At 29.2% G+C, this 23,492-nt stretch overlaps 5 protein-coding genes across 7 annotated transcripts; 2 read left to right on the top strand and 3 right to left on the bottom strand.

The window, feature by feature from the left end:
• The first annotated feature begins 12 nt into the window (after nt 1-12).
• Nucleotides 13-1,447, top strand: Rpe (ribulose-phosphate 3-epimerase). The gene is made up of 4 exons (XM_070298462.1): nt 13-573; nt 726-833; nt 892-1,113; nt 1,228-1,447. The coding sequence occupies exons 1-4, from the start codon at nt 337-339 to the stop codon at nt 1,345-1,347; spliced, it is 687 nt and encodes a 228-aa protein (XP_070154563.1). The 5' UTR covers nt 13-336; the 3' UTR covers nt 1,348-1,447.
• Nucleotides 1,448-1,511: 64 nt separating this feature from the next.
• LOC138934563 (putative methyltransferase C9orf114 homolog) lies at nt 1,512-3,011 on the bottom strand. The gene is made up of 2 exons (XM_070298458.1): nt 2,782-3,011; nt 1,512-2,706 (listed from the first exon to the last, which is right to left on the bottom strand). Exon 2 carries the CDS (start codon nt 2,629-2,631, stop codon nt 1,525-1,527), a length of 1,107 nt encoding a protein of 368 aa, XP_070154559.1. The 5' UTR covers nt 2,632-2,706; nt 2,782-3,011; the 3' UTR covers nt 1,512-1,524.
• On the top strand, nt 2,944-6,166 carry LOC138934565 (uncharacterized). The gene is made up of 7 exons (XM_070298461.1): nt 2,944-3,450; nt 3,661-3,925; nt 4,085-4,211; nt 4,532-4,662; nt 5,359-5,505; nt 5,576-5,752; nt 5,855-6,166. The coding sequence occupies exons 1-7, from the start codon at nt 3,435-3,437 to the stop codon at nt 5,952-5,954; spliced, it is 963 nt and encodes a 320-aa protein (XP_070154562.1). The 5' UTR covers nt 2,944-3,434; the 3' UTR covers nt 5,955-6,166.
• A 98-nt stretch (nt 6,167-6,264) lies between these two features.
• Nucleotides 6,265-9,731, bottom strand: LOC138935177 (uncharacterized). The gene is made up of 6 exons (XM_070299602.1): nt 9,365-9,731; nt 8,987-9,135; nt 7,766-7,899; nt 7,072-7,395; nt 6,780-6,933; nt 6,265-6,332 (listed from the first exon to the last, which is right to left on the bottom strand). Coding segments are annotated over exons 2-6 (681 nt in total). The 5' UTR covers nt 8,988-9,135; nt 9,365-9,731.
• A 268-nt stretch (nt 9,732-9,999) lies between these two features.
• Nucleotides 10,000-19,209, bottom strand: LOC138934641 (ABC transporter G family member 20). 3 transcript variants are annotated; one of them, XM_070298605.1, is made up of 14 exons: nt 18,997-19,209; nt 17,640-18,186; nt 14,840-15,041; nt 13,888-14,158; nt 13,429-13,661; nt 12,949-13,138; nt 12,722-12,811; nt 12,404-12,516; nt 11,918-12,303; nt 11,632-11,747; nt 11,425-11,495; nt 11,252-11,340; nt 10,873-11,049; nt 10,000-10,518 (listed from the first exon to the last, which is right to left on the bottom strand). In XM_070298605.1, exons 3-14 carry the CDS (start codon nt 15,037-15,039, stop codon nt 10,217-10,219), a joined length of 2,238 nt encoding a protein of 745 aa, XP_070154706.1. In that variant the 5' UTR covers nt 15,040-15,041; nt 17,640-18,186; nt 18,997-19,209; the 3' UTR covers nt 10,000-10,216. The 3 variants fall into 3 exon arrangements, with proteins under 3 accessions (XP_070154706.1, XP_070154707.1, XP_070154708.1); XM_070298606.1 differs by lacking the exons at nt 17,640-18,186; nt 18,997-19,209 and having other exon boundaries at nt 10,001-10,518; nt 14,847-14,929; XM_070298607.1 differs by lacking the exons at nt 13,888-14,158; nt 14,840-15,041; nt 17,640-18,186; nt 18,997-19,209 and having other exon boundaries at nt 10,001-10,518; nt 12,949-13,155; nt 13,429-13,518.
• Nucleotides 19,210-23,492: the final 4,283 nt, after the last annotated feature.

Raw genomic sequence — 23,492 nt, 5'->3', positions numbered from 1 at the left:
ATATCAAATATGTATGAGAATAAAACTCCAAGCATTTTACAATAATGTTCTAAACTTTGCATATCACACAGTCGCTTGCCTAACTCATCCCTCCAGATGAACTCCACGCGTTAGACAGAAATCAGAAGTAAAATCTAACCGATATTAGATATGACCAGCTGATCTCTGGCATAGGTTAAGTTAGGTCATCACTTGCCGCGTGCAATATCTATTACATATTTTAAACATATCTTCATACATCCCAATCTATCTTAGTGTAGAATCACACACTGGATATATGTATTATAATTGTACACAAACAATTTCTAAATATTTGTTCATTTTTAAGAAAGTGATATGGCGAAGTGTTTGAGCGCAAAAATCGGACCGTCGATTTTAAACGCTGACTTGGCACAACTTTATGAAGAATCGCAAAAGTTACTTGATAATGGCGCGGATTACTTGCACTTGGATGTGATGGATGGTCACTTTGTTCCTAACCTTACGTTTGGTCATCCTATTGTAAAATGTCTTCGTGGTAAAATAAAAGATGCCTTCTTTGAGACACATATGATGGTATCTAATCCAGAGCAAGTATGTAAAACTGGAGCAATTTTAACGATATCAACACAAGTATTTTTCTCAAAAATTTCACAAAAAATAAATAATAACAATTACAAATAAATTTTGAAATACACATGAAATAAATAAATCTATATTAAAGAAAAGTAAATGAATAATTACAGTGGATCGAGCCTATGGCTGATGCTAGTGTGGATCAATATACATTCCATGTCGAGCCAGTAGAAGATGTGCCTCTAATTTGTAGAAAAGTAAAGGAAGCAGGAATGAAGGTAATATTATTTAAAAATTTAGATATTTTAAATGGATTCTATATTAATTTTAAAATAGGTTGGTGTGGCACTTAAACCAGGAACATCTGTAGATGTGATAACAGATTATGTCGATCTAGCCGATATGATCTTAATAATGACTGTAGAACCTGGCTTTGGTGGACAGAAATTTATGGAACCAATGTTACAGAAAGTCGCATGGTTAAGAGAGAATTATCCTGGATTAGATATTGAGGTTGATGGTGGGGTTGGACCAACTACAATTGAAGCCTGTGCAAAGGTATAATCAAAGATTATTTCAATATGTAAATGATGTCATTAAGAAAAGATTCAAGTTAGCTTGTCTGAAACTAATTTGTTAATTAATTATATATCGATTACATTATCTTTTTAGGCTGGTGCTAATATGATTGTGTCTGGCACAGCTGTCATAGGCTCCACTGATCAAGCTAAAGTAATTACAACTCTTAGAGATACGGTAAATTGTTATTTAGGTCACGATCACTCAAAATAGCAACAACAATTGAAAATTATGTGAATATGCAAAGCATTTTTGAGAAAACATTTTTATAAAAATATATATACAAAAATCTGAATATATTTATGATATAAAGAGTTAATATGACAAGATTTAATATGATTTTAGAAATTAGATATGAGAGGTACTTATCTGTTTCTATTATTATTTATTTTAGGAAATGATTTCTTTAGACACTAGTTTAGTCCTTAATTCGGCTAAAGTCAAAAGAATAGCTTCTTCTGTTCTGATTGTCCGTGATCCTTGCTGAGGGCATGTGTTCACATATTTATGAAATATCAAGGATGGATCATCGACGTCTAAATTCGGATCCACATCCACGGCAGCTTCTAATCCGACGACACCTCCAAATACTATGAGACAGTGGCGATATTCTAAACTCCTCCCTTCTATTTCATCAATCAATGTTCCCTTGTCGGATGTTCCAATTGTCAAGTCATATCCTCCCTTATATTGACAATTCGTCAGCACTTCTGTCAGATGCTTGACTAATTTGACAGTGTATCCCCAGTAAATTCCAGTTTCTTTGCGTGGTACATTAGGTGGCACAATGATACCCTTTAATTTCTTTGGATTTGGCTGTCCCTCTGGTATCTTTACTGTCACCCTTAAACCAGGCATCAACACCTTATCCACATGAATTTCATTTAGAAGTCCTACATTCACCTGAGATCCTTTGCCGGTCTTTATGGGCTTATTGGTGACTATACCTTCTCGGTACAGAGACTCGTCCGATTGTCTCAGATGATGCGGCGCGTCCAAGGGATTCAGCACACCCGCGTATTGCAAGTCCTTATGAATTGGAAAGAAATACTTTCTCAGGTACTGCGGGCATTCCAAATACTGCAGTATTCTGGCCAACTGCAGGCATCCAGGCCTACCTTCGCCCAGTGCATCGTCCTTCCTAATTTTCTTTTTCTCACTCTCCGTAACGTCACCCTTGTCATCGAATATTATAATCTCGTCCACTTTGTAGATACATGCCGCGCGTGCGATCTGTCCCGCCAGGTACGTTCGCAGCTCCGGAGACTGTGCGTTATCGAGAATGGATCCGGGTACTGCAATGCTCACAGTACAGACGTCCCTCCGCTTGTACTTCGTTTCTTCCACATGCTCGTTGAATTCGTTCTTCGATTCCTTTTCGAGTTCCTGCTTCTTAGTCCTCTTTACCAGTTTCTCTTCCCTCCACTGTTTTCGAAGCTCCTTCCGTTTGCGATTGTATTCCTTCCAATTTTTTAATTCTGGCTTTGCGGCCGACATTATTCTCTCCTACAAGCCCGCTGAATCTTCTTGTAATCTTTTTGTAACGCACGTTGCTAACTTTGCAAAGATAACCTAAAATGTCAAAACTTCTTATAGCGGGCGCATGGCAATAACATAAATATATATGTACGAGAAAATAGTACTTACTTTAAACGACACATGTTTTAAAAAAGTTTGTTTAAGAAAATAATTATCGCCGTTGAACGAATTATACGCAATTCAGTCACCAATAGCAATTATTTTTATTTTGAATTTTATTCCTATCAATTCCTATATTGAAATACGCCTCTTTCGGCCTCTCGGTTTCACTTCGAGATTCCTCGATAGTTTTGATAATTCGATATCTCGAGAATCGCAGTTCGATAGATTTCGAGTGGCGTTAGACATAAAATTCGCCGCCACGAGCCACGTTCGTGTCTCCCTGTATTTTTTACGATCCATATTATTGTGCATAAAAGTAGTGTGATTGTCGCGTATAAAAAATATCGATGTAATAGTTCGTTGTATCGTAATCTAGTGAATGTTTCATTAAAAATGAGTGAGTTTTGCTTCGAAGAATAAAATTAACAAACGAATGTGTGCACTCTCGTATATCGGACAAATTCGCGTTGAACTTGCAAAAGTGTGACACGCTTGAATTACACAATCCGGACACATCGTCGATTTCTCAACGTCGCTGCGGCTCGATACAATTCTGCTCGACTTTATTATGAAGTGTCGACTCGGCAAATCGCATTTGAGGACTTTAAAGCGACGTTGACGAAAGTCCGAAGTAATACAGTTCGATAAAGTTTAGTAGAATGTCGAAAGCCAAGTGTAAGTATCCGAAAGTGTCAAAATTCGAAGGTATATCAATTTTACGAAACTTTTTTATAATTGCAAATAATATTACACGTGTGTATCACATTAAAGAGCGATATATTTACTTGTTTATAAAAGTTTTTACCATTTCTTTTCTTTACGAAATTTGAATGTTAATATAATAAAAGAAAATTTGAAGAAGAACTTGTGCGAATGTTTTTACAGACTTTAACGAGGATAGACTTCCTTTCTTTTTGGATGAAACTGAGGTCAAGATTGTTGATCTTCCGTACATGTACGTCGAAGATCTAATTCAAGATACTCGGTACAATTCCCCGATGATCAAGGGTGTCGCGCGTCATTTAAGAAGATGGCCAAACGATCTGTTCTCCTCGTTCATGACAGCGTGTCTCATTATTAGCGGCTTGGTCCTTTTTGCCTTCGTCACGGCAATACTTTGCTCACCTGCAACGAGCGATGATAATTGCTGGTACGTAATCATCTCGTCAAGGATTTTTTTCAATACTTAAATAAAAATAAAAATCAATTAATCTTTATAATTTACATCAAAACGTCGCACACGTGATAGAAGAAATATTTCACAAGTATGTAAATTGTCAAATAATGACGTAACCTATTAACATTTTAGTGAATACAGGATTATCGAAGACGAGCGTTCATTCAATGTCTATTTCGTGAAGGAAGCTACGCAAATCTGGACGAAAAAAGAATTTTGTTATATCGAGGCTGCGGCGAGAGAGCAACCCGATCTGAATGTATGTCAATATTTTTCAATTTTATTTAGACTTTTTTTAAAATATAAGTAAAATCAATTTTTGTTTTTGTAATAAAATATGATTTTTAATACACATATTTATATAGAGCAGATACTTCCCGTGAGAGATGTGGAAATTTACAAACTCTATGAAAATACTGGTCTTATCTTTTAGAAGGAACATCTAGTCGATTATATTTTTATTAATTCCCCAAATAGCAATTGAAAAAGGCGTGCGCTTGTTATTCGAGTTTTTTTCTTTGCCGTAATAAAAATGTTATCTTTGCGCATCACAATTTAATAAAATATATATTTTTATAGATACATTTGATTAATTTAATGCGCACTTCCGATGCATTAAATATCCCGGAAGCTCATTTCAAAATGGCACTAGCCACTCAAAACACCAATATTCGCATAGTCGACTTATCGATCGACGAATTTTTTAGCAAGTAATTATTATATGACTATTAATTAATATAATGTAACAATATAATGTAATTCTTAATATGCACACACATAATCTATATACAGCATATTTTTCTTTGTGTATGAATGGAAGGGGGATTATGTGTATTATAATATACACTATACATATTTAATTTTTGTATGCGAAAAAAATAACAACACTTTAACGGCTGCTGTTATCACATATGTGTAATTTCGTTCTGCTAATGATGATCAGCTAGTGTCACGTATTCGTGACTTTCCTTGTGCAGCCTTATCTTCTTATTCAGCATAGTTATTTTATATTTATTTAAATTTATGCCATTTGGTGATGTTATAAAATTTACGGGAAATTATTTAATATATATTTATATATTTTGTAATATATTGTTCCTTTTAGTTTAACTTACTTTTGTCAGTCTAAAAAAGTTTGGCTTTCTTTGCATCAAAAGTCATTCAATCAATTTTAATCCAATTTTTTTTTTGTATGCATGTACATAAATATTATTTAATAAAATTTAAATAATGATAGTTTTATTGATTTGATTGTAAATACGTTAAGCGCGATCACGCGAAAAGTATCGACGACAAATAAAAGCTTTTATACAAAAAGTACAGTCGTTAAAGTGTTGACAAGAAACTAGTATATCACGAAGAAACATTTCCTCGCATAATTTTCAATCCTATTTTGCAATTATAAGGTCAAAATTATTGAACATTGCGAAAAGTTTGAACAACGGATTATTGCTGATGGCAGCAAGAGCATATTTACTCTGGAATTCGCCCGGAATTGCTATGCATCCTAGTGCGTATTGCAACTTGTCGGGTATCAATAAATTTCGGTGGACGTAAGTGCGATGAATAATAAATAATAATAAATAATTAATAATTCTAAGTGACTTTATTTTGTTTCTGAAGTAAGGGAGAAAAACGAGATTACACGCCCAACAAATTAATCACGATTGACCCGACAATTGATTTACAAGCAACAGAAGTACAATGTCAAGTATTTTTAGGGTTTTTATTACAGGAAATATCAAAAAATGCAACGCAAATTTATAATTTGAAGGACGTTTTGCGTAAATTTTGTCCGAGGTATTTTCAGTTAAAAATTATTTTTCTTTTTACTTTTTATAAATATTTTAATAAAGATAATAATATGTAAATAATACAAAATAAAAGCTCTTAATTTTTCAGGATTGAGAAGTGTCCTGAAGTACAAATACTTGATTTAAAATCACGATGCTCTGTCAATGTTCTCGATTGTCCTACCGTTCATATGACTGGAAATTTTTAGAAACTTACAATATTTAATAAAAGAGCTTGGTTCTGTGAAGCGCCATGGAAGGATTTAATGTAACCTGATCTTGTTAATCTTGAAATTTGCATTTAGAAAATAAAAGTTAAAGAAGAACGGCTATATTTAGATTTTTATAATAAGATTTTACGCAAAATTACAAAAATAAGACGATTTGAAGAAGAAATAAATTTTTCTTTAATTAATAAATACCACTGCAACATTTGTGAAAAATACGTATATAATATATACGGAATACAAAATATATAATATACAAATTTTTTTGTACTCATCTTCTAATATCTGTCATCTAGTATGATTGAAAATTTCGATACTCATATAGTCGCAGAATTCCCAGCCATGTCCATATTTCTGCTACTAAATATAGTATAAAAGATTCGACATATGTAGCATAAATATACAACTGCGCGAGAACAATAAAAAAAAGGAATGAAAAAAATAAAAAATAAAAAAATATAATAAAAACAGAGCTATAAATATTTTTTTGTAAAAATATGAGATTTTTTCATATTTATCACATACACACAAAATTATTTTCTATATTTAATATTATTTGTCAAAATGCATTATACCTTCCTAATTGAATTTTTAAAATTTAGTCAACTTTTAAGATAATTTCAATACAATAGACAATATTTTTTAGAAAAAAGCAGAGACAATATTCTAATAAAAATTAATAGTTTGCAAAATTTAATCAATACTAAATACGATAGCTTACATTGACTAAAGATAGTATATATTCTCTCTATTTTTGCGCTACGTTTTTTTGTACAAAGAAAGAAAGAGAATAAAAGAGAAATTTACAAATCAGTAGAAGGATTCCTGCGGCATAAAACAGCGCGGTTTGTAGCCGAAGATATCCAAAAAGGTACCAAACCATTTCAATCGCATCACAGAAATCATAGACAAGTTCGGCCAGAAAGAGACCCATGAGAGGCAAACTAAATTGCGGCTGTTTCTAAAACGCGTAATAATTAAAGTAAAATAAATATATAAAACTAATAAACAAAATGTAAATGTGTAAAGTAGATATATAAAATACCAAAATTTAAGAAGAAATATAAAATATACATCACCCAAGAATAATATTATTTACTAAGATAATGGAATAAATGAGCATGCCAGTTGCAATAACAGATATTATGGAATGCCAAGCAGAATAGCCCAAACTAAACGTCATAATTGTTTCTCTCGAAGAAAAACCACGAAGGATCTGTCCATTCTCCAAGACACTGTATTGCATTGGTCCATAATAGCATAAAGACAATATCGACAAGGCCAATAACATTCCTCTGATTATTTTTAAAATTTCATTGTCAAAAAACGTTTTCTTTTCCAGCGATTTATCAATTTTTTCGATTATTTGAGAACTGTCAGAATGATTTTTAAATATATGCGGTGATATTTTAGACTCGGTCATCTGCAAAAAGAAAAGAAAAATCGCATGAAAATTGTATACATAAAGATAAAATATGAATACAAATTTTTAATAAATAAGTATATGGCAATATATTCTTATTTATAAAAATGCGTATATTGTGTATATACATATATATTTAAATTTTATATATGTTATGTAAATAAATCAAATTTTATTTTATTTATAAGTTTCTAAATTTTGTATATATTTGTATTTCTTTATCCATTTTATTTTTAATTTTAGCATGCATTATATCATCTTTGTTGAGTGTAGAACATACAACATTATTCAAATCATTTAAGAAAAGATTTTACATATTAGGCCATAATATATAATATTAAATTTAATTTCCGAATATTTTGCAATATACCGTTTTTGCTTGGGGACCATTGCAAATTTCAATTTTTTCCGGATAACCTTCGTGATTGCTGCAAATATGACTTGACACACGATCCATCGTGACTGATAGATGGCAATAAATTTTGTAGAACGGAAGAACTAACACTTTAACATAAAAAGATATATATAATATATTAATTATTATTGTAAATATTGTTTTTTTAAATAATATAAATAATTCATAAATATATAAAAAAAAGTGTTTCTTTAAGCATATGTGACTGATAAATTTACAAAAGCAAAAAGAAATTGTAGACACAGAAAAATATAAAATTGAGAAAGAAACCAAATAATGAGAATGTAAATGTAATTGAGATAAAACGAAAAACTATAATTGTATGTACATACATACATATATATAACTATTTTGTAATAACAGTAAAATTCGCTCACTTCAAACTTTCAAACTTCATAAAGTTGGAGAATAATAATTTACACATTTATGATTAATGGTTTGTTTAAATAATTGTAATTATTTCATTTTATTTAACAAATTGATATCAGAGTTTATTTAATGATAATATTGTTAATGAAAGAAACGTGTTATCCAAAAATTTTATTCTTCTGCATAAATTATATCAAATGTGTCTTATAAATTCAGGTTTATTTACAATCGATTGACGTTATAGGCCAGGTTTCGATATTTACTGTCAGTACTGAAAATCTATTGTATATGTGACGTAAACTATAGATTTTCAGTACTGACAATGAATATCGGAACATGGCCATAGTCAAACTGCGATCAATCGAAAGAGACAACCTCGAAAATTTGCGAAAGGCATACTGCGGATACAATGAAAAAATCTATCAATCGAATTGTTTAATACATTTATATTTGGAATGAAAAAATTCAATTAATCGAATTGCTTAATTATATTTGAAAAAGGAATGCAATTTTTCCAGACGAGGAATTGGGATATGAAGCGAATTATGGCCTTTCGTGATCGACGAAACATTAAAATCCATGGTGGACATTTTGTAAGTGAATATTTACTGCGTTTAATTATGATTCAAATATATACATAAAATAAAAAAATATATATTTTTATAAAAAAAAATTAATTGATTAATTCGAGAACTTTGAATTTATATATATATACATATATGTATAATATGTTATTTTAAACTAAATTAATTTAGTTATTAATAAATTTATATAATTCTTAAAAGCTTTAATAAAAAATATATGTACTTTTTTTTATTTTGTAGAGAATCGGTCGAATAGCTTGTTCTTTATGCGATCATTATGTCATGGGCAGTTCGTTGTATGTGATCGTTTTGGGCTTCATAGGGACCGTTAGTCCATCGTAATACTCTCATCATGCTAATTTAATAATTTATCTGTGTGTTAGATAAAAAATAATGTAACATTTAAATGCACTATTAAAAATTTCGTCAGGTAATCACGACTCTTGATATAATACGCACAATAAATTATAAGATTCCCAGAATATCATCGCGCCACAGACATAATCAAGAAGGTAATAATCTATTCTATGTTTTATATTTTAATAAACTGTTCTAAATTGTTACAAATAATTAATTAAATATTAAATAATAATTGCAGTACCTTTTACCGTCGAAAGAGACTTGAAGCTGATGACGTCAATACTGGGAATCGAGCATTATACTTTAATTATGTTAGGCGCCATTACGGTGAGTATAAAGTATAAAGGATTAAAAAAAACTATGATTGATCAATAAATTAATTCAAGGATTTTGAATTCATTAAACAACTCTATTACTTTTATATCTAAAATATGCAGTTTTGCTTTAACAGGAATACCCTATGCTACACACGCCCTGGTTGTTGATGCAACTCTGCGTCATCATCGTGGAGATCATTATCTTTCTCGTGAGATTTTTTCTGGACGGTTTGCACATAAAACGCAATGAAATATTGCAAGCAATATTCACTTTTTATAACTGGTTGCAAGTCTTCTGTCTCTTTTATCGGCAAATGCGACGAGCCATATAACTTGCTCTATTTTTTATATTAAATTATATTATATAATTATATTATTTTGATACACAGGATGGAAATTATATAGCAATGTAATATTTTTGTGCGTTCTTGGATAATTTTTATTTAAATAAATTAAATTTAGTTTTTAAATATAAATTAATTTAATATATATATATATATATATATATATATATATATATATATATATATATGGTATATTCTTGAATTTAAAATACAATATTAATTTATAACAATATCAAATTATAAAATGGGATTAAAAGATATGTTTTATATCTAGATATGTTTTTGTTCAATATAATTTTATTATATTGATATTTTATATATATAAACCAATTCTTCTATTTTCTATATTTCTATTTAATCTTATATTACAATTTACAGAAAGATATATTTAGTTTGTTTATTTCTATATTAGTAAAACTATCCTTCCCTTACCTAACCTTTCTTGAACTTAAGCAGTAGTATTGATATGCTCATGAAGATACTGATCCAAATAAGGGTGGCGATAAAACCGTAATATATCGTAGGTTCCGATATCGACCAACCTCTGTTCAGCATTGATCTCATCGATTCTGTGCTTTTTGTCAGAGGTAACAGAAAACTAATATACTTCAGAAAAGGATGTATGCCTTCTACAGGCCAGATGATGCCGCACAGCATCACAATTGGAAGGAAGGAACCCATAGCCAAATATGTAGCACTTCTTTCGGTGTCGCAGAAACAGGCGATGACAAACCCTAAAAATTGGATTGTATTTTTGAAAAACTTTCTTATATTTTTCAAAAAAATATTTCCGATATAAATAAAATATTTCCGAAAAATAAATACAAAGTATATATATATATATATATATAATCAAGAAAAGCGAAATTTTTTTCCTCTTACACAAACTTTCCAATTTTTTATACGTTTTTACCACTTATTGTTATTTGAAAAATTGCCAACATTTTGCATAAATCAAAACATATTTTTGCAAAATATTAGAAGATGTTTATTTTATAGAGAAACGATTTATAAATTTTCATAAATATTTTATGTGACATTTCATATACTCTTTATATGATGTAATATTGAAATAGTTAATAAATTACCGAAACACATGCCACAAAGACCCGTGAGAACGGTCAAAGTAGTGATCCAGCCTATGTCGCCTGCGCAAGTAATCTTGAAAATGACGAATGAGACTACGAGGACCATCACGGTTTGTCCGAACACTACTATGAACTGCGTGATCACTTGGCCGAAGAGAATTTCCGTGCCAGTGAGACCTGAATAAATTATATAAAGTTACAATTAATTGTTTATTAATTAGAAGATTTATCAATTCAAAATTTTTTTATTCCATATGTTTTATAAATTTTATAATTTATTTGATAATTTTATAATTTGTTCGAATACTTCTTTTATACGTTATCATCGTATTTCTTTTATATATGTATCATGGTTTTTAATATTTTTTTTATAATGTACCTGATACAAGAGTTCTTTCCAGCAGACCTTCATTTCTTTCCAACAACATAGAGCCTGATGTCAATGCAACCGAGAGAAAGAAGATAATTCTGAAAGAATATAAATTTATTTAATCTTTTGAATCCTTAACAAAAAAAAAGAAAATTAATTTTAACATTAATGCGAATACTTACGTTAAAATCACTCCAGGAGCTGCGAAATCCGTAAAGATAGGTTCCAGAGATCCATAGATTGGTGTTTCGAACTAATGTAACAATTAGATAAATTGTTGTCAATAATAATTTACAATATTACAGAACACAAAAAAAATCAAGACTATAGAACTTAACAAAAGAAAATATATGTATATCTATCATATCTCTGCATGATTATTTTCTTACATTTATAGGTATGCTTGTCACTTTCTCGCTGTAATTGCAAGCCACAGTAAGCTCTTTCGCAAAGTCTTGAAAGGCGTAAAGCAAATCTCTTTGCAGCAATTGCCCTATCTGTTGATCTATGTTAAGATATAATGTGTTAAAACGTATATATGCGTGTGTCAATATTTGATTATTATTTTCTAACAACGTTTCACAAAATCGAGACCATTAAAATAAGACATATCATATACGAAGATCTAACATTTATCTCTGTTTTGTTCTATATATATAACGTTCAAAAGCTTACTGGACATGTCCATGACAACTCTCATTTCTGCATGTTCGATGTCCCAATCTTCGGCATTTTTGCCATAATCTATCCTCGCCATGAGAGCATCGGAATAATTCGATGGGAACATTATAGCGCCCCATGCCCAACCGTTTTTCACTGCATTTTCAGCTTCTTCGTCGTTATCGTAAGGTAATAATTTTATGGTCTTCTTCTGCAGATATTGAAGATAACGACAACTCAATAGTGACCAATCGCATCTGGTCGAGGGAATACAAGGTTGCATGCTGCTGTTGAGTTCGTTGTTAACGATGGCTATTTTTAGACCTACAGGATTCTTACCGATGGCAAGGCAGAAGAGGACTATCTGGGCGACCGGCAGGGCAATGATGAACAACATTATTCTACGAAAAAAAAGTGTAAGTAAAAGTAGAAATAACAACATTGCAGTTAAAGAATGATAAACGCGAAAATAAAAATGGGATTGGTACAAAAACGGATTACCCGACATTTCGCCACATCCACAAGAAGTTCTTCCAGATAAGGGCCTTCATATGCATCGGATCGAGCATAGTAAACTTGGAGGAACCTTCTTCTTCCGGAGGTAATCCTCCCACCTAATAAAGTTGAAACAAATAAAATATTGTTTTGCACAGAAAAAGCAATTTTTTTCAGATAACAAAAGATTATATATATAAAAAAAAAAAAAAATTGCTATAACATATAATTACTAAAAATAATTATTTTATAAATAATTTTAAATAATCTAAAAGTAAAGAGAAAAAGTGTGTGTTTTCTCTTTCTCTTTCTAGAAATTATTACATTGTCATCATCCGCAATGACTACGCTTTTTCTCCGACTACACACGCTGACGTTGTCACCGAATTCGCCACTCATCTCGTCATCCATGTCCTACAAAAAGAAGATAAATTAAATAATATCTATTTTAATAATAAAAAACATACATACAATAAATATATATCACAAAAAATACACAAATACTAAATAATTAAAGCGTGACAAAAAAATTCCTTGACATTTATACTCACGTCTTCCGGTGGGACACCCGTCAAATTGCTCAGAATACTGCTTCTTCTCCTTAATCCTAAATTTTGTCTTTTACTCAGTTTTAGGAAAACATCTTCCAAAGTATCCAATCGATGCATTTCCATTAGCTTCCTCGGCGATTCCTCCGCCAAAAATTTGCCGCTTCTCATTAAGCCAATTATACCAGCTTGCCTGGAGGATTTGACAATCTATCATTTCAGTAATTTTCATAGTTACTTAATAGAAGAAAACAAATTGTAATTATTTTTTTTTTATTTGAATTTATACAGAAAGAATTAAATAAATATAACATTTTCCTTGCTTTAACTTAAGCATATAATACTTGCTGTATAATTAGCAGCCACAAATAAAATTTTAATATTATATATTTAGTAAATATTAAATCTCTTTCTCTCTCTCTCAAAAAGAATACTAATATCGTAAAATATAATAAAAATATAAGTAATTATTTTACAACTTGCCTAGTCTCCTCGATGTAGTGCGTGGTGATAATAATAGTCTTGTTACCGTCTTTGGTGATATGCACCAAGTGATCCCAAATATTCTGCCGGAGAACAGGATCCAACCCAACCGTCGGTTCATCCAAAATCAAGAGTTCAGGATCGGTTAAAAGGGCAGCCGCGAAGGACACTCTTCTTTGCTGGCCACCGGACAGATTTTTGACGAAACGATTCGCCGATGGTAATTGCAAAAGCTACAATCAAAATATAAATATTATTGAGAGTCACAATTTTACAATGAAAGTATTTATTGTAACATAAGAAAAAAAATTAAAAAATTTCTTTCTGTGTGAGAAAGAAAGTACTACACATTTTTTGGAAGATTTTATTATAAAAATTTGGAATAATTATATTTTTGACATCCTTTTCCTAAAATTAAATCTTTTCGAAAATTCGGCCTTTGTGTCCTAGATTTTTTACCTTAACTAAAAATTCTAGCTTATTATCCACTTGATCTGTGGACATGCCGGCGCACCAACCGAAATAGATGAACGTCTCTCGAATAGAGAATTCACCATAGAGCGCGATTTCTTGTGGCATGTAACCAACCCGAGGACCGGGCACGCCGGACCCCTTAGAGCCTGGTCGGCCCCCCAGCACCCAGATTTCACCGGAATTCAAGCGTCTCCGACCGACGATGCATGACAATAAAGTAGTCTTCCCGCAACCACTCGCACCAAGTAATCCATAACTGAATAATAAAATGTTTATTAGAATTATAACAATATCATAAAACAATAATTATTGCATAAAATTTTACTACGTTTTATACAATATATATATATATTATGTCAACAACTATTCATTTCGTTACATCATTATCATATTTACAATATAATAATACATTGATAAATTTAAAATTTCACGCAAATGTGACAAAGAAATTAAATAAAATATCTTATAATATTTATCATTTACATCAATTTGTCAGTTGACATTTTTTCTATATATAAAATACACATGAAATTTCAAATCTATTAACGTATTATAAATATGATAATAATGTCACAAAATAAATTGCTGACACATTAATAAAACCTCTTTTGAAGAATTATGTATTTGTTTTTCAGCAAAAGAAGAAAAAGATTAATATATTCTTTTTATCGCGGTATTGAATTCGAAAAATGTTTATTGAATGCCTACTTGTGACATCATTGTACATCATATGAAGCAATTCAGCTCTTGCATTAATTTTTTTTATTTCTTTCTTTTTTATAAAAAATTGTATATATATATATATATATATATTATTTATTGATTTTTCATTTAACCTAAATCATTTTATGAAATATGTTTATTAATGTTTAATTAATTACCATTAAAACAAAAATTTTATCAACTTTCTGCATTAATGTTGCAGGGAGATACTTACATCGTACCTTTCGGCACGGTCATGTTGAGCCCGTCCAGAACAATATTGGGATTATTCTTGGATCCATATTTTTTGAAAGCCCTTCTAACGCAAATCGCTTGCCTTCTTCTAGTATCCAAGGTCGATGCTTGCGACTGGAATTGCGTCTGTCTTCGTATTTTCAACTCCATCAGCGTGCTCGGTGCGGTCGCACTCTCCATTTCTGTATTTAAATTTAGGAAAGATATAGGTATCACACACGCATTTCTCTCTCTCTTTCTCTTTCCATTTCATTTGATTACTCATCCAGGTTAATTAAAAATATCTCGTTCGTTTTTTTTTTTAAATCTAGAATTGACAGCCTTTACTTTTTTCTCTGATCTCAGGCCAATGATCATACGATAGTCTTTTGCATTTTTTGAATTGTTAAAAATGATAAACTAAACAACGTAGTTAACTTGAGAGTTCGAAATCTCTCTCTCTCTCCTTTCTTTGACTGGATCAGTCACATAAGTGAGAGTGTTTGTTACGATGTTACATCACTTACGAATTATGAGTTACCGCTGATCAAATAGCTCGAACTGACGATATAGCATCATTGAATAATCCAAGAATTATAATTCGGTTATTTATATCATTTCATTAATTTATTATTGGAATCGATTATGTTCAAAACGTTTGAGATTAGTTTTAACGTTGCTCAAATATTTGACTTTGTTTCAGTCAATAAATTATCTTCCAAAATATAATTATTTCAATATTTGATATATTACAGTGATCAAATAGTCTTAAGTGATACTAGTGACCTTATTAAATTTTAAAGACAAGATGTTTAAAAATATTTAAATCTGTTCAATTTTCTCATTTTATTAAAAGATAAATATTTAAGAGACAACGTCGGATTTTTTTTTGCGTTTTGAAAGAGTTGATCTTTTCTTCTTTCTTTTTTTTGTTTTTTAAGAAACTGCGATTTGATGACTCGATCAAATTCCTAATTTGTTAAGAAATGGATACGTTGCGTCACGTTTATCATTATTGTCAATTAATTGAGTCACATTGCAAAAAATTTTGTTTTCTTTGTGACTTCATTGTCTTTGTTATGTTCTATATGTGACGATGTTTATTAAAATATACGTAAAAGATATTAAAAGATTTTTGAACTTATTTTAAATATATATATATATATATATATATATATATATATATATATATATTTCTTTTAATCTATTTTTTTCACGTATAAGAAAGAGATAGAGAGAGATTTAATATTGAATATTTTATTATCAATATTACAGTAATATGATGTTAAAAATATTCTGCTGTATTTGTTCATTAAGAAAGTTAATATTTTTAACATTCAGCGAGATACGAGATAATATTTAAAATGTTTATTTTTCGAAAGAGGAAATAATCGAAGTCACGATAATAATTCAAGAAGCCACGGATAGTGTCAATAGAATTCAATAAGCTCTGACAGACTTTGTACTATATACCTGCTGAGACTTAAGATACGTCGCAAAATTTTCATATTGCAATAACAAGCATATAACCAAGGAATACGAACAGTTTAGCTTACGAAACCAATATTAATGTATTATTACATCAAACGGTAACCGAAAAAATGTAAGCGATGAGTAAGCTACGTGCTACGCAACTCAGCTGCTTTCACGTAATTTGTTCATTTCTTTACACGCGCGAGAGAGATATATGTATTACGAAAGAGCAGACCAACGAAGAGAGACCGCCTAAGGTTACGTCTGATCGCTTTCCTTTCTTTCAACTCTCCGTGTCGTTTCTTCCCGATGAACTTGCTTACGTTGCAATCACTTATCGAACAAGTACGTCAGTACTGCTAAAGATACGTCAGAGAAAAGATTGTCCCAAATTAATTTAAATTTCATAATAATATGATAAAGCATATATGACGATTATCATTAAGTAATTGGAACTCGTTTATTTTCGGGGACTATTCTTGGAATTAAATTTTACAAAATTAAAATTTTTTACATTATTAAAAATTCAAATACGCGTATTAAAATCCCTCTCTTCAACTAATTATAATTTTTTAAATCATATTATTTGTAAATTTGACTAAGACTTGTAACACAATTTTAAGCAACTTTTTAATGAATAGTTAACTCAGAGCGCGCAATAGTTTTAACAATGCCTTTAAGATATTATATAAAATGAATAAAATTGATTCGTTATATGTATTGACGCAATTGTCAAGCATAATTATGTAGTAGAGTTCTTTTTATTCATTTAGCCAATTTTTTCTTTGACTGATCTATACCATTACAGAAGGACATGAATGCCAGGTAATGACGCTGGTGCAATCATCGATGATTGTTATCGCAAGGATAATGTCAATGTCGATTGAAAAGGTCATAATATAATAATCTCAATTTCGGAATTTAATATTACACTAATATTTTACATCTTTATACGATTATTATATAAAAACTGTATAAATATATAAAATATTAGTGTAATATTACATTCCGAAATTGAGATTATTATATTATGACTTTTTCAATCGACATTGACATTATCCTTGCGATAACAATCATCGATGATTGCACCAGCGTCATCGCCTGGCATTCGTGTCCTTCTGTAATGGTATAGATCAGTCAAAGAAAAAATTGGCTAAATGAATAAAAAGAACTCTACTACATAATTATAATATGTATATATATATATATATACATATTAATCATAAATTGTAATTTATCTCTTTTCTTGGAAAAATGAATCATTAATATATGAATAATATTCCAGGTATAATGACTCAATAAGATTTACAATCGACGGCTGTACTAACCTGCAAGATTTTAACGATAAAAATGCCTTCTATTTCTTCGAACAAAGTTTCTTTGAAAAATGAGATCGGTGCAAAGTCAACTAGCGATGAGCACCTTTGAATGATCTTTTTTTGCTTAAATCATTCTTCGGTTTATTCGTCCGACTGTCCTTGAGCATATCTTGTTAAGAAATATCGATAAAGATTTTTCAAAGATGTATTTGTGAGTAGTTTTTTTTTCACTTTTTTTTTCACTGTTTTTTCAGAACATATCTTCTCAATCTTTTCAAATTATTTAAATATTTTAAACATGTTTTATATATAAGCTTGATTTTTCTTCTATTTTCAATAAATATCTTGAACAATTTATTTTTAAAGTTTGTATTTTGCGTGTATAATCTATTTTTTAATAATTTTTTTATTTGCTCTATTATTCCGCGGAACCAGTTTTCCAGCCATTATTGTGAATGATCGCTTACAATAATCCTTACAATACGTTTGATTTTTAATAACGTTTGTATCCAAATCTTCAATGTTTGCCTCTTCTTAAGAAATGCATATTTCGTTCCTAGTGTAATATATTTTAGCATGATTAGTATTTTAATTCATAGATAAAATTTTGAATGTTTATAGATAAAGAAATAGGGTGGGAATCTTTCAATTTTAGAAGATCCAAAATAAAAATTATAAATTTATTTTAATATTGTAGATTGAATTGTTGCTACTTTCTATCTGTTAGTTGACATTGAGATTCTTTGAGATTTTGATGGACTTCCGCATGAGAGGGTATCCAAAGTTTACTTAAGAACAATTTATTTTTCTAATGTGAAATTTATAAAATTTTCATAAACTTCTATATTAACTAAGACGAAAATAAATGATCAACAATTGCAATTAAATATCCAAGCATGAGATTTTGGAAGATTTATTTTTGAAAACAAAGACGAAATTGCATGAAATCTGAAAAAATTCTTCGTCAATTGACTTGCAGAAGTGTCAAAGACTCAATTTAAAATATTTATTTAATTGTTTACTTTAAAAAATTCTCTGACGAACGTTTGTGTGTGTGTGTGTGTGTGTGCAATATCAAACCTCGATTTTAGTTAATATATTACAGTAAAAAAAAAACAATTGATATACAAAATTTCATTAAGTTTTAAGATACTAAATTAATAAAGATCTATTTTAGATCCACCCCATTTCTGTAAAGTCACAATTTGATATTACTTTGAACGATGTAATACACTCCAACATAAAAATACGAACATCGATTATTAAATAATATCGTAAATAATATCAGAGATTTTTAATTTTTTAATTTAAAATTTCAAAAGACATTTTTACAGAATCACTTTGAGGAACTAAAAGTCTCACTCACAGAATCGTATTATAAAGGACTCTTAGTTCTAAGAGACACTTCAAAATGATGTGAAGACACTGTGTATTCAATCACGATTGCGCGACTCGGTGTATGCCGCGTATTTATCTCGTTCAGAAATTGACTGACGGAAGATCGAACTGGAGAATGCAACCAGAAAAAACCTAGAGGCCGTACGAGAGTAGAAGTGGTCGCCTGACCACGACGACGCTCGGCGAGAACTGGCTCTGCTTGGCCCAGTCAGACTTCGCGGACACTCAAATGATGTTTGTGCAATCATTCTTTTTGAGCAAAACAGTTTCTCTTAGAGGGGCAAGCTTTAACGCTTTTTTAATACTATCTAAACAGATCTCGGATTATTCTGAGAAAATATTCAAACAATACGTGCCCAAGTCAATATAATTTTATATGTTCGACCGATAAGATATTCATTTCAAGAGATATTCCAGATCGAGACGATCGTCGAATTGCGATGATTTGTACCTCAGAAAAAGTGAAACAAAAAATCGCAGAATGTTAAATAATTCATCTTAGATAGAAATTAAAAAATTCCCACAATTATAACATATAATGAGATTAAACCGAATTATTATTATTCAAAATAATTCTTCAATGTTGTGTTCTCGAGAAAAAACGATCCGAAACCAGTCTGTTTAGACAGGGGAAATTCCCGAAAGGTCTTTTGTTCTCAATAAAAACTACTCTTTTTTTTTTTCAAGTGAAAGAAAGATCGCGAATGAGATGATGCACTTCAAAAAATAGAATTGGATGATTAAATTGATTTTATTAATATATTTTATTAGTAATATAGTTCTTGCAACAAAATTAAATTAAATACGATTAAAAATGTAGTACACAATGATTTATATATTGTACATACATATAAGAATTATATGAATTCGATTGTAAGATTTCTATTTTATAAAAGTGTTATGTAAGATTGAAACTACAGTATTATGCATTTTACATATAAAACAAAACATAAGAATAAATAATTATATTTGTAGAATAAACAATATTATAAAAAATTTAAACTGAATGTATTATATATCTTAAGATAAACAACTTTTTACTGATTCAAGCCATAAAATCTCGAAAGAGACGGAAAAACTGATTATACCATGTGTTAAACATGTCAATATTTTATTCAAGTTTTTTATACACTTTGTGTTTGTCTAAAAAGAAATCCTAAAAATTGATGTAACAAATATCTTATAATCGCATACAAGAATTTTCTATCCCACTATCTAAAATACAAAATATAGTAATAGCATTATATAATTTGATATTACATGATTTATTATATAAATAGAGGGAATATAGCATTTATTAAGATAAATTGCGAGTATAGTAGCTTGCTTGAAAATTGCAAATGCTCGATATATAGAATATCTACAATTTGCAGTTAAAAGATGCAGATATATATATCTGCATCTTTTAGCTGCAAATTGTAGATATATATATATATATATTTAAACAAAAAGATTTTTTAGTATGTCTATCTTAAATAAAAAATATAACAATAACAATTATTGATTATTAGCGGAACGAAAAAAGTAACGCTCAATGCCTTTTTTTCGCAATATTACTGAATGCGAGTGAAATTCGATTAGAAACCGGAACTGTGCTCTGAAAATCTTTATTGCAATATTCATGCATGGTACATTCAACCATGATACACATATCGGTGCGCATTTACGAAATTGCATTTATTTTCAGTACAAAGGCTTTATGAAACGAAATAAAATGTAGTATAAAACGTCATAAAAATGTACAAAAAATATAAAATCTATAAAAAAAATATATACAAAAATGATATACAAAAATACAAATTACATCCGCAGAAAGAGACACTATTTCAATAATTTTCCTTTGCTTGTCAATAATGAGAATAGTTATGCTATGAACATATGTCAAGGCGATCCTCTTTTTAGAGCTGTCTTATTTGTTAAGCATTTTTTCCTCGGTAAACAACGATGATAATGATAATAGTATGAGATATTTTGCTCAACATATTTTTTATAACTCGTTTCATTCTAATCAAAAACTTGAAAAATACGTATGCTGAAAGAACATATAAAAATTGTATCATGTGCAAAATTGCATATTAGATCCAGATAAAATAAAAACAAAAATTTATAAAAACTAGTGTTTAAACAAAGATAAAGTGGATCTTTTTCCAATAACCTAGTTATAAAAATATAGTAAAATTATTTATTATTAAATGGTATAAAGATCACGCTTCTAAGTTATATAATCATGTTTATATATACACTAGGCACGTATGCACTGTATGGTTTTATCTGCTTTTGTGAATATTATTTCTTTTCGTAAGTTTTAGATAGCTTTGTTTCTATTTGGACAGTGTATATGTATATATACATATATACATATATATATATATTATATATGTAAGAGAGATTTTATTTTTTGTAATTTATATTCTATTAATTATTCATTGCGGTGTTCTCTCTCCGTCTCCCTGCAAAATTTAAAAGTTAAAGCAGGCTATATCCAAAGTGTTCCATAAAACAACAAGTACAACGAGTAATAGAACGAACAGCACATCGATATTTCAAGTACAGGCGCGACATAGCTTATATAGCTTACATAGCTTACGTAGCTTACATAGCTTACATAGCTTCATTCAATATTTGATAATTCCAATATTTGATGTCTACATACATGGCCATAGACGCGCGTAAGCGAGATATACACAGAATATAAAAGCATAGTGTATTGGTTCACAAATCGCGTTTCCGATATTTTGTAAATGACAATATGCAAGACAAGATTCTCTTAAAATATGATTATAATAAGTATTACATTTAAAACTATGATAAGAAATGATGTAAAAAAATAATTTATATAATTTTCGATAAGTATTATAAAGTTGTAACATGTAAAATACATTACTGTTTATAATTAATAGTAAAATCTAAAAAAATTAAACTTTTTAAATACTCAAAATGTTTTAAAAACGGTAATTAAAACAATTCAAATAAAGAAAGCGCAAGAAGAAAAAATTTTAATATAATCTTTATTTAAACTATGTTCTTCTTTTCTTTCTTTATTATTTATTATTTATTTTTTTATAATTGCACCAGCTAATTGTTGATTGTATTGTATTAATTGCAGTCATAGTGATAAATATGACGTACATTATTGAGAATGCTTGTTGATAATCCTGAGAAGTTCACCTTGCGATCTTTTATAGAAAAAAATCAGAAAAATAGTTATCAATGCTGAAAACACTAAGGTGAGATCTAAAAGACTATAATTTAAAACTTAATTGCAAAAATAATTGGTAATGGAAAAAAAGATGCATTTATGTATCGTGTCATTAAATATAAAACATGTCGCTATTTAAAAAAAAAAATATTTAGTAATATCTTTTCCCTTTTTTTAATACAAAATATTAATTTTACACACCCAATCTTATTTTAATTAAATATAAAAAATTTAAAAACAAAGACGATTAAAAATCAAAAATATTGTTTTGAGTTTTACATAGCGGATAATAAATCTTGTTTTTACTATTTATTATTCTTTTATTTTTATGTAATTTCTTATCGGGTTCGTAAAATTCATATTATCAATTTTATATATTGAAAAAGAGGAGGATTAGATTTCTAAATTATGATATATCAAATTTTTCAAAGTATTCAAATGTTTATTATTACTCGAAAAATCGCACACGTTTCTTAAAAATCGAAACATATTTTTATAAGGAATTACTTTAATGTAACATTTAATTATTTGAATGTTTCATAAAGCTGTAGGTTTTAATATCTGTTGATATGACATTGAATTATAACATGAAGAACTTCATTATTATCTAGATACTGAATACATCAAATCAGCAAAGACATAATCCATGTATTTTTCCTTTACTCGTTTATCCTTTACTTCTTTATAATTATATTCTTATCAAGTTTTTAAGGAAAAATGTTAATCTAAATTCTTTTCAGAAAAATACAGAAAAATAATTTTAAGCTGCAGAAGTTTATATAAATAATTTTCTCAAACTTTGTTATTAAACAAATTAATTTCTAAATTGAAATTATATAGTAATTTTAAATATTTCATGAAGTTAAATTTTCCGATATTTGTTGAGATTTAAAGATAAAAAATAATATAATAATATACAATATAGAAAAATTAAAAACAAGCTTCTAATTATTATTTTACATCAGAATTACTGTCAAAAATATATGATTTGCATTTCTCTTGGTAATCGTTATGCAACTCGACAATTATGACTTTCTTTCGTATAGCGGAAATGACGCACAAAGAGAATGCTCGAAAAGCTAAAATCATCTTGAAACACACCGATCACACTTTCGTTTTCTCTCATCAGTAACAACTGATGTGCTATAAGATTTGTCTCATACCATTTAAATAGTTATATAATTATATATCTTTTTATACTCAATCGTGCAAATGAGCAGTTTTTATCATATGAAGTGAAGCGTTAAAAATCATGCAACCGGTAA

This window comes from Polyergus mexicanus, unplaced genomic scaffold (assembly GCF_030449975.1).
Source record: "Polyergus mexicanus isolate NDT 795.1 unplaced genomic scaffold, iyPolMexi1.0 SCAF_7, whole genome shotgun sequence".
NCBI lineage: Eukaryota > Metazoa > Arthropoda > Insecta > Hymenoptera > Formicidae > Polyergus > Polyergus mexicanus.
The sequence above is the reverse complement of the archived record's forward strand: the minus strand, read 5'-3'. Positions and strand labels throughout refer to the sequence as shown.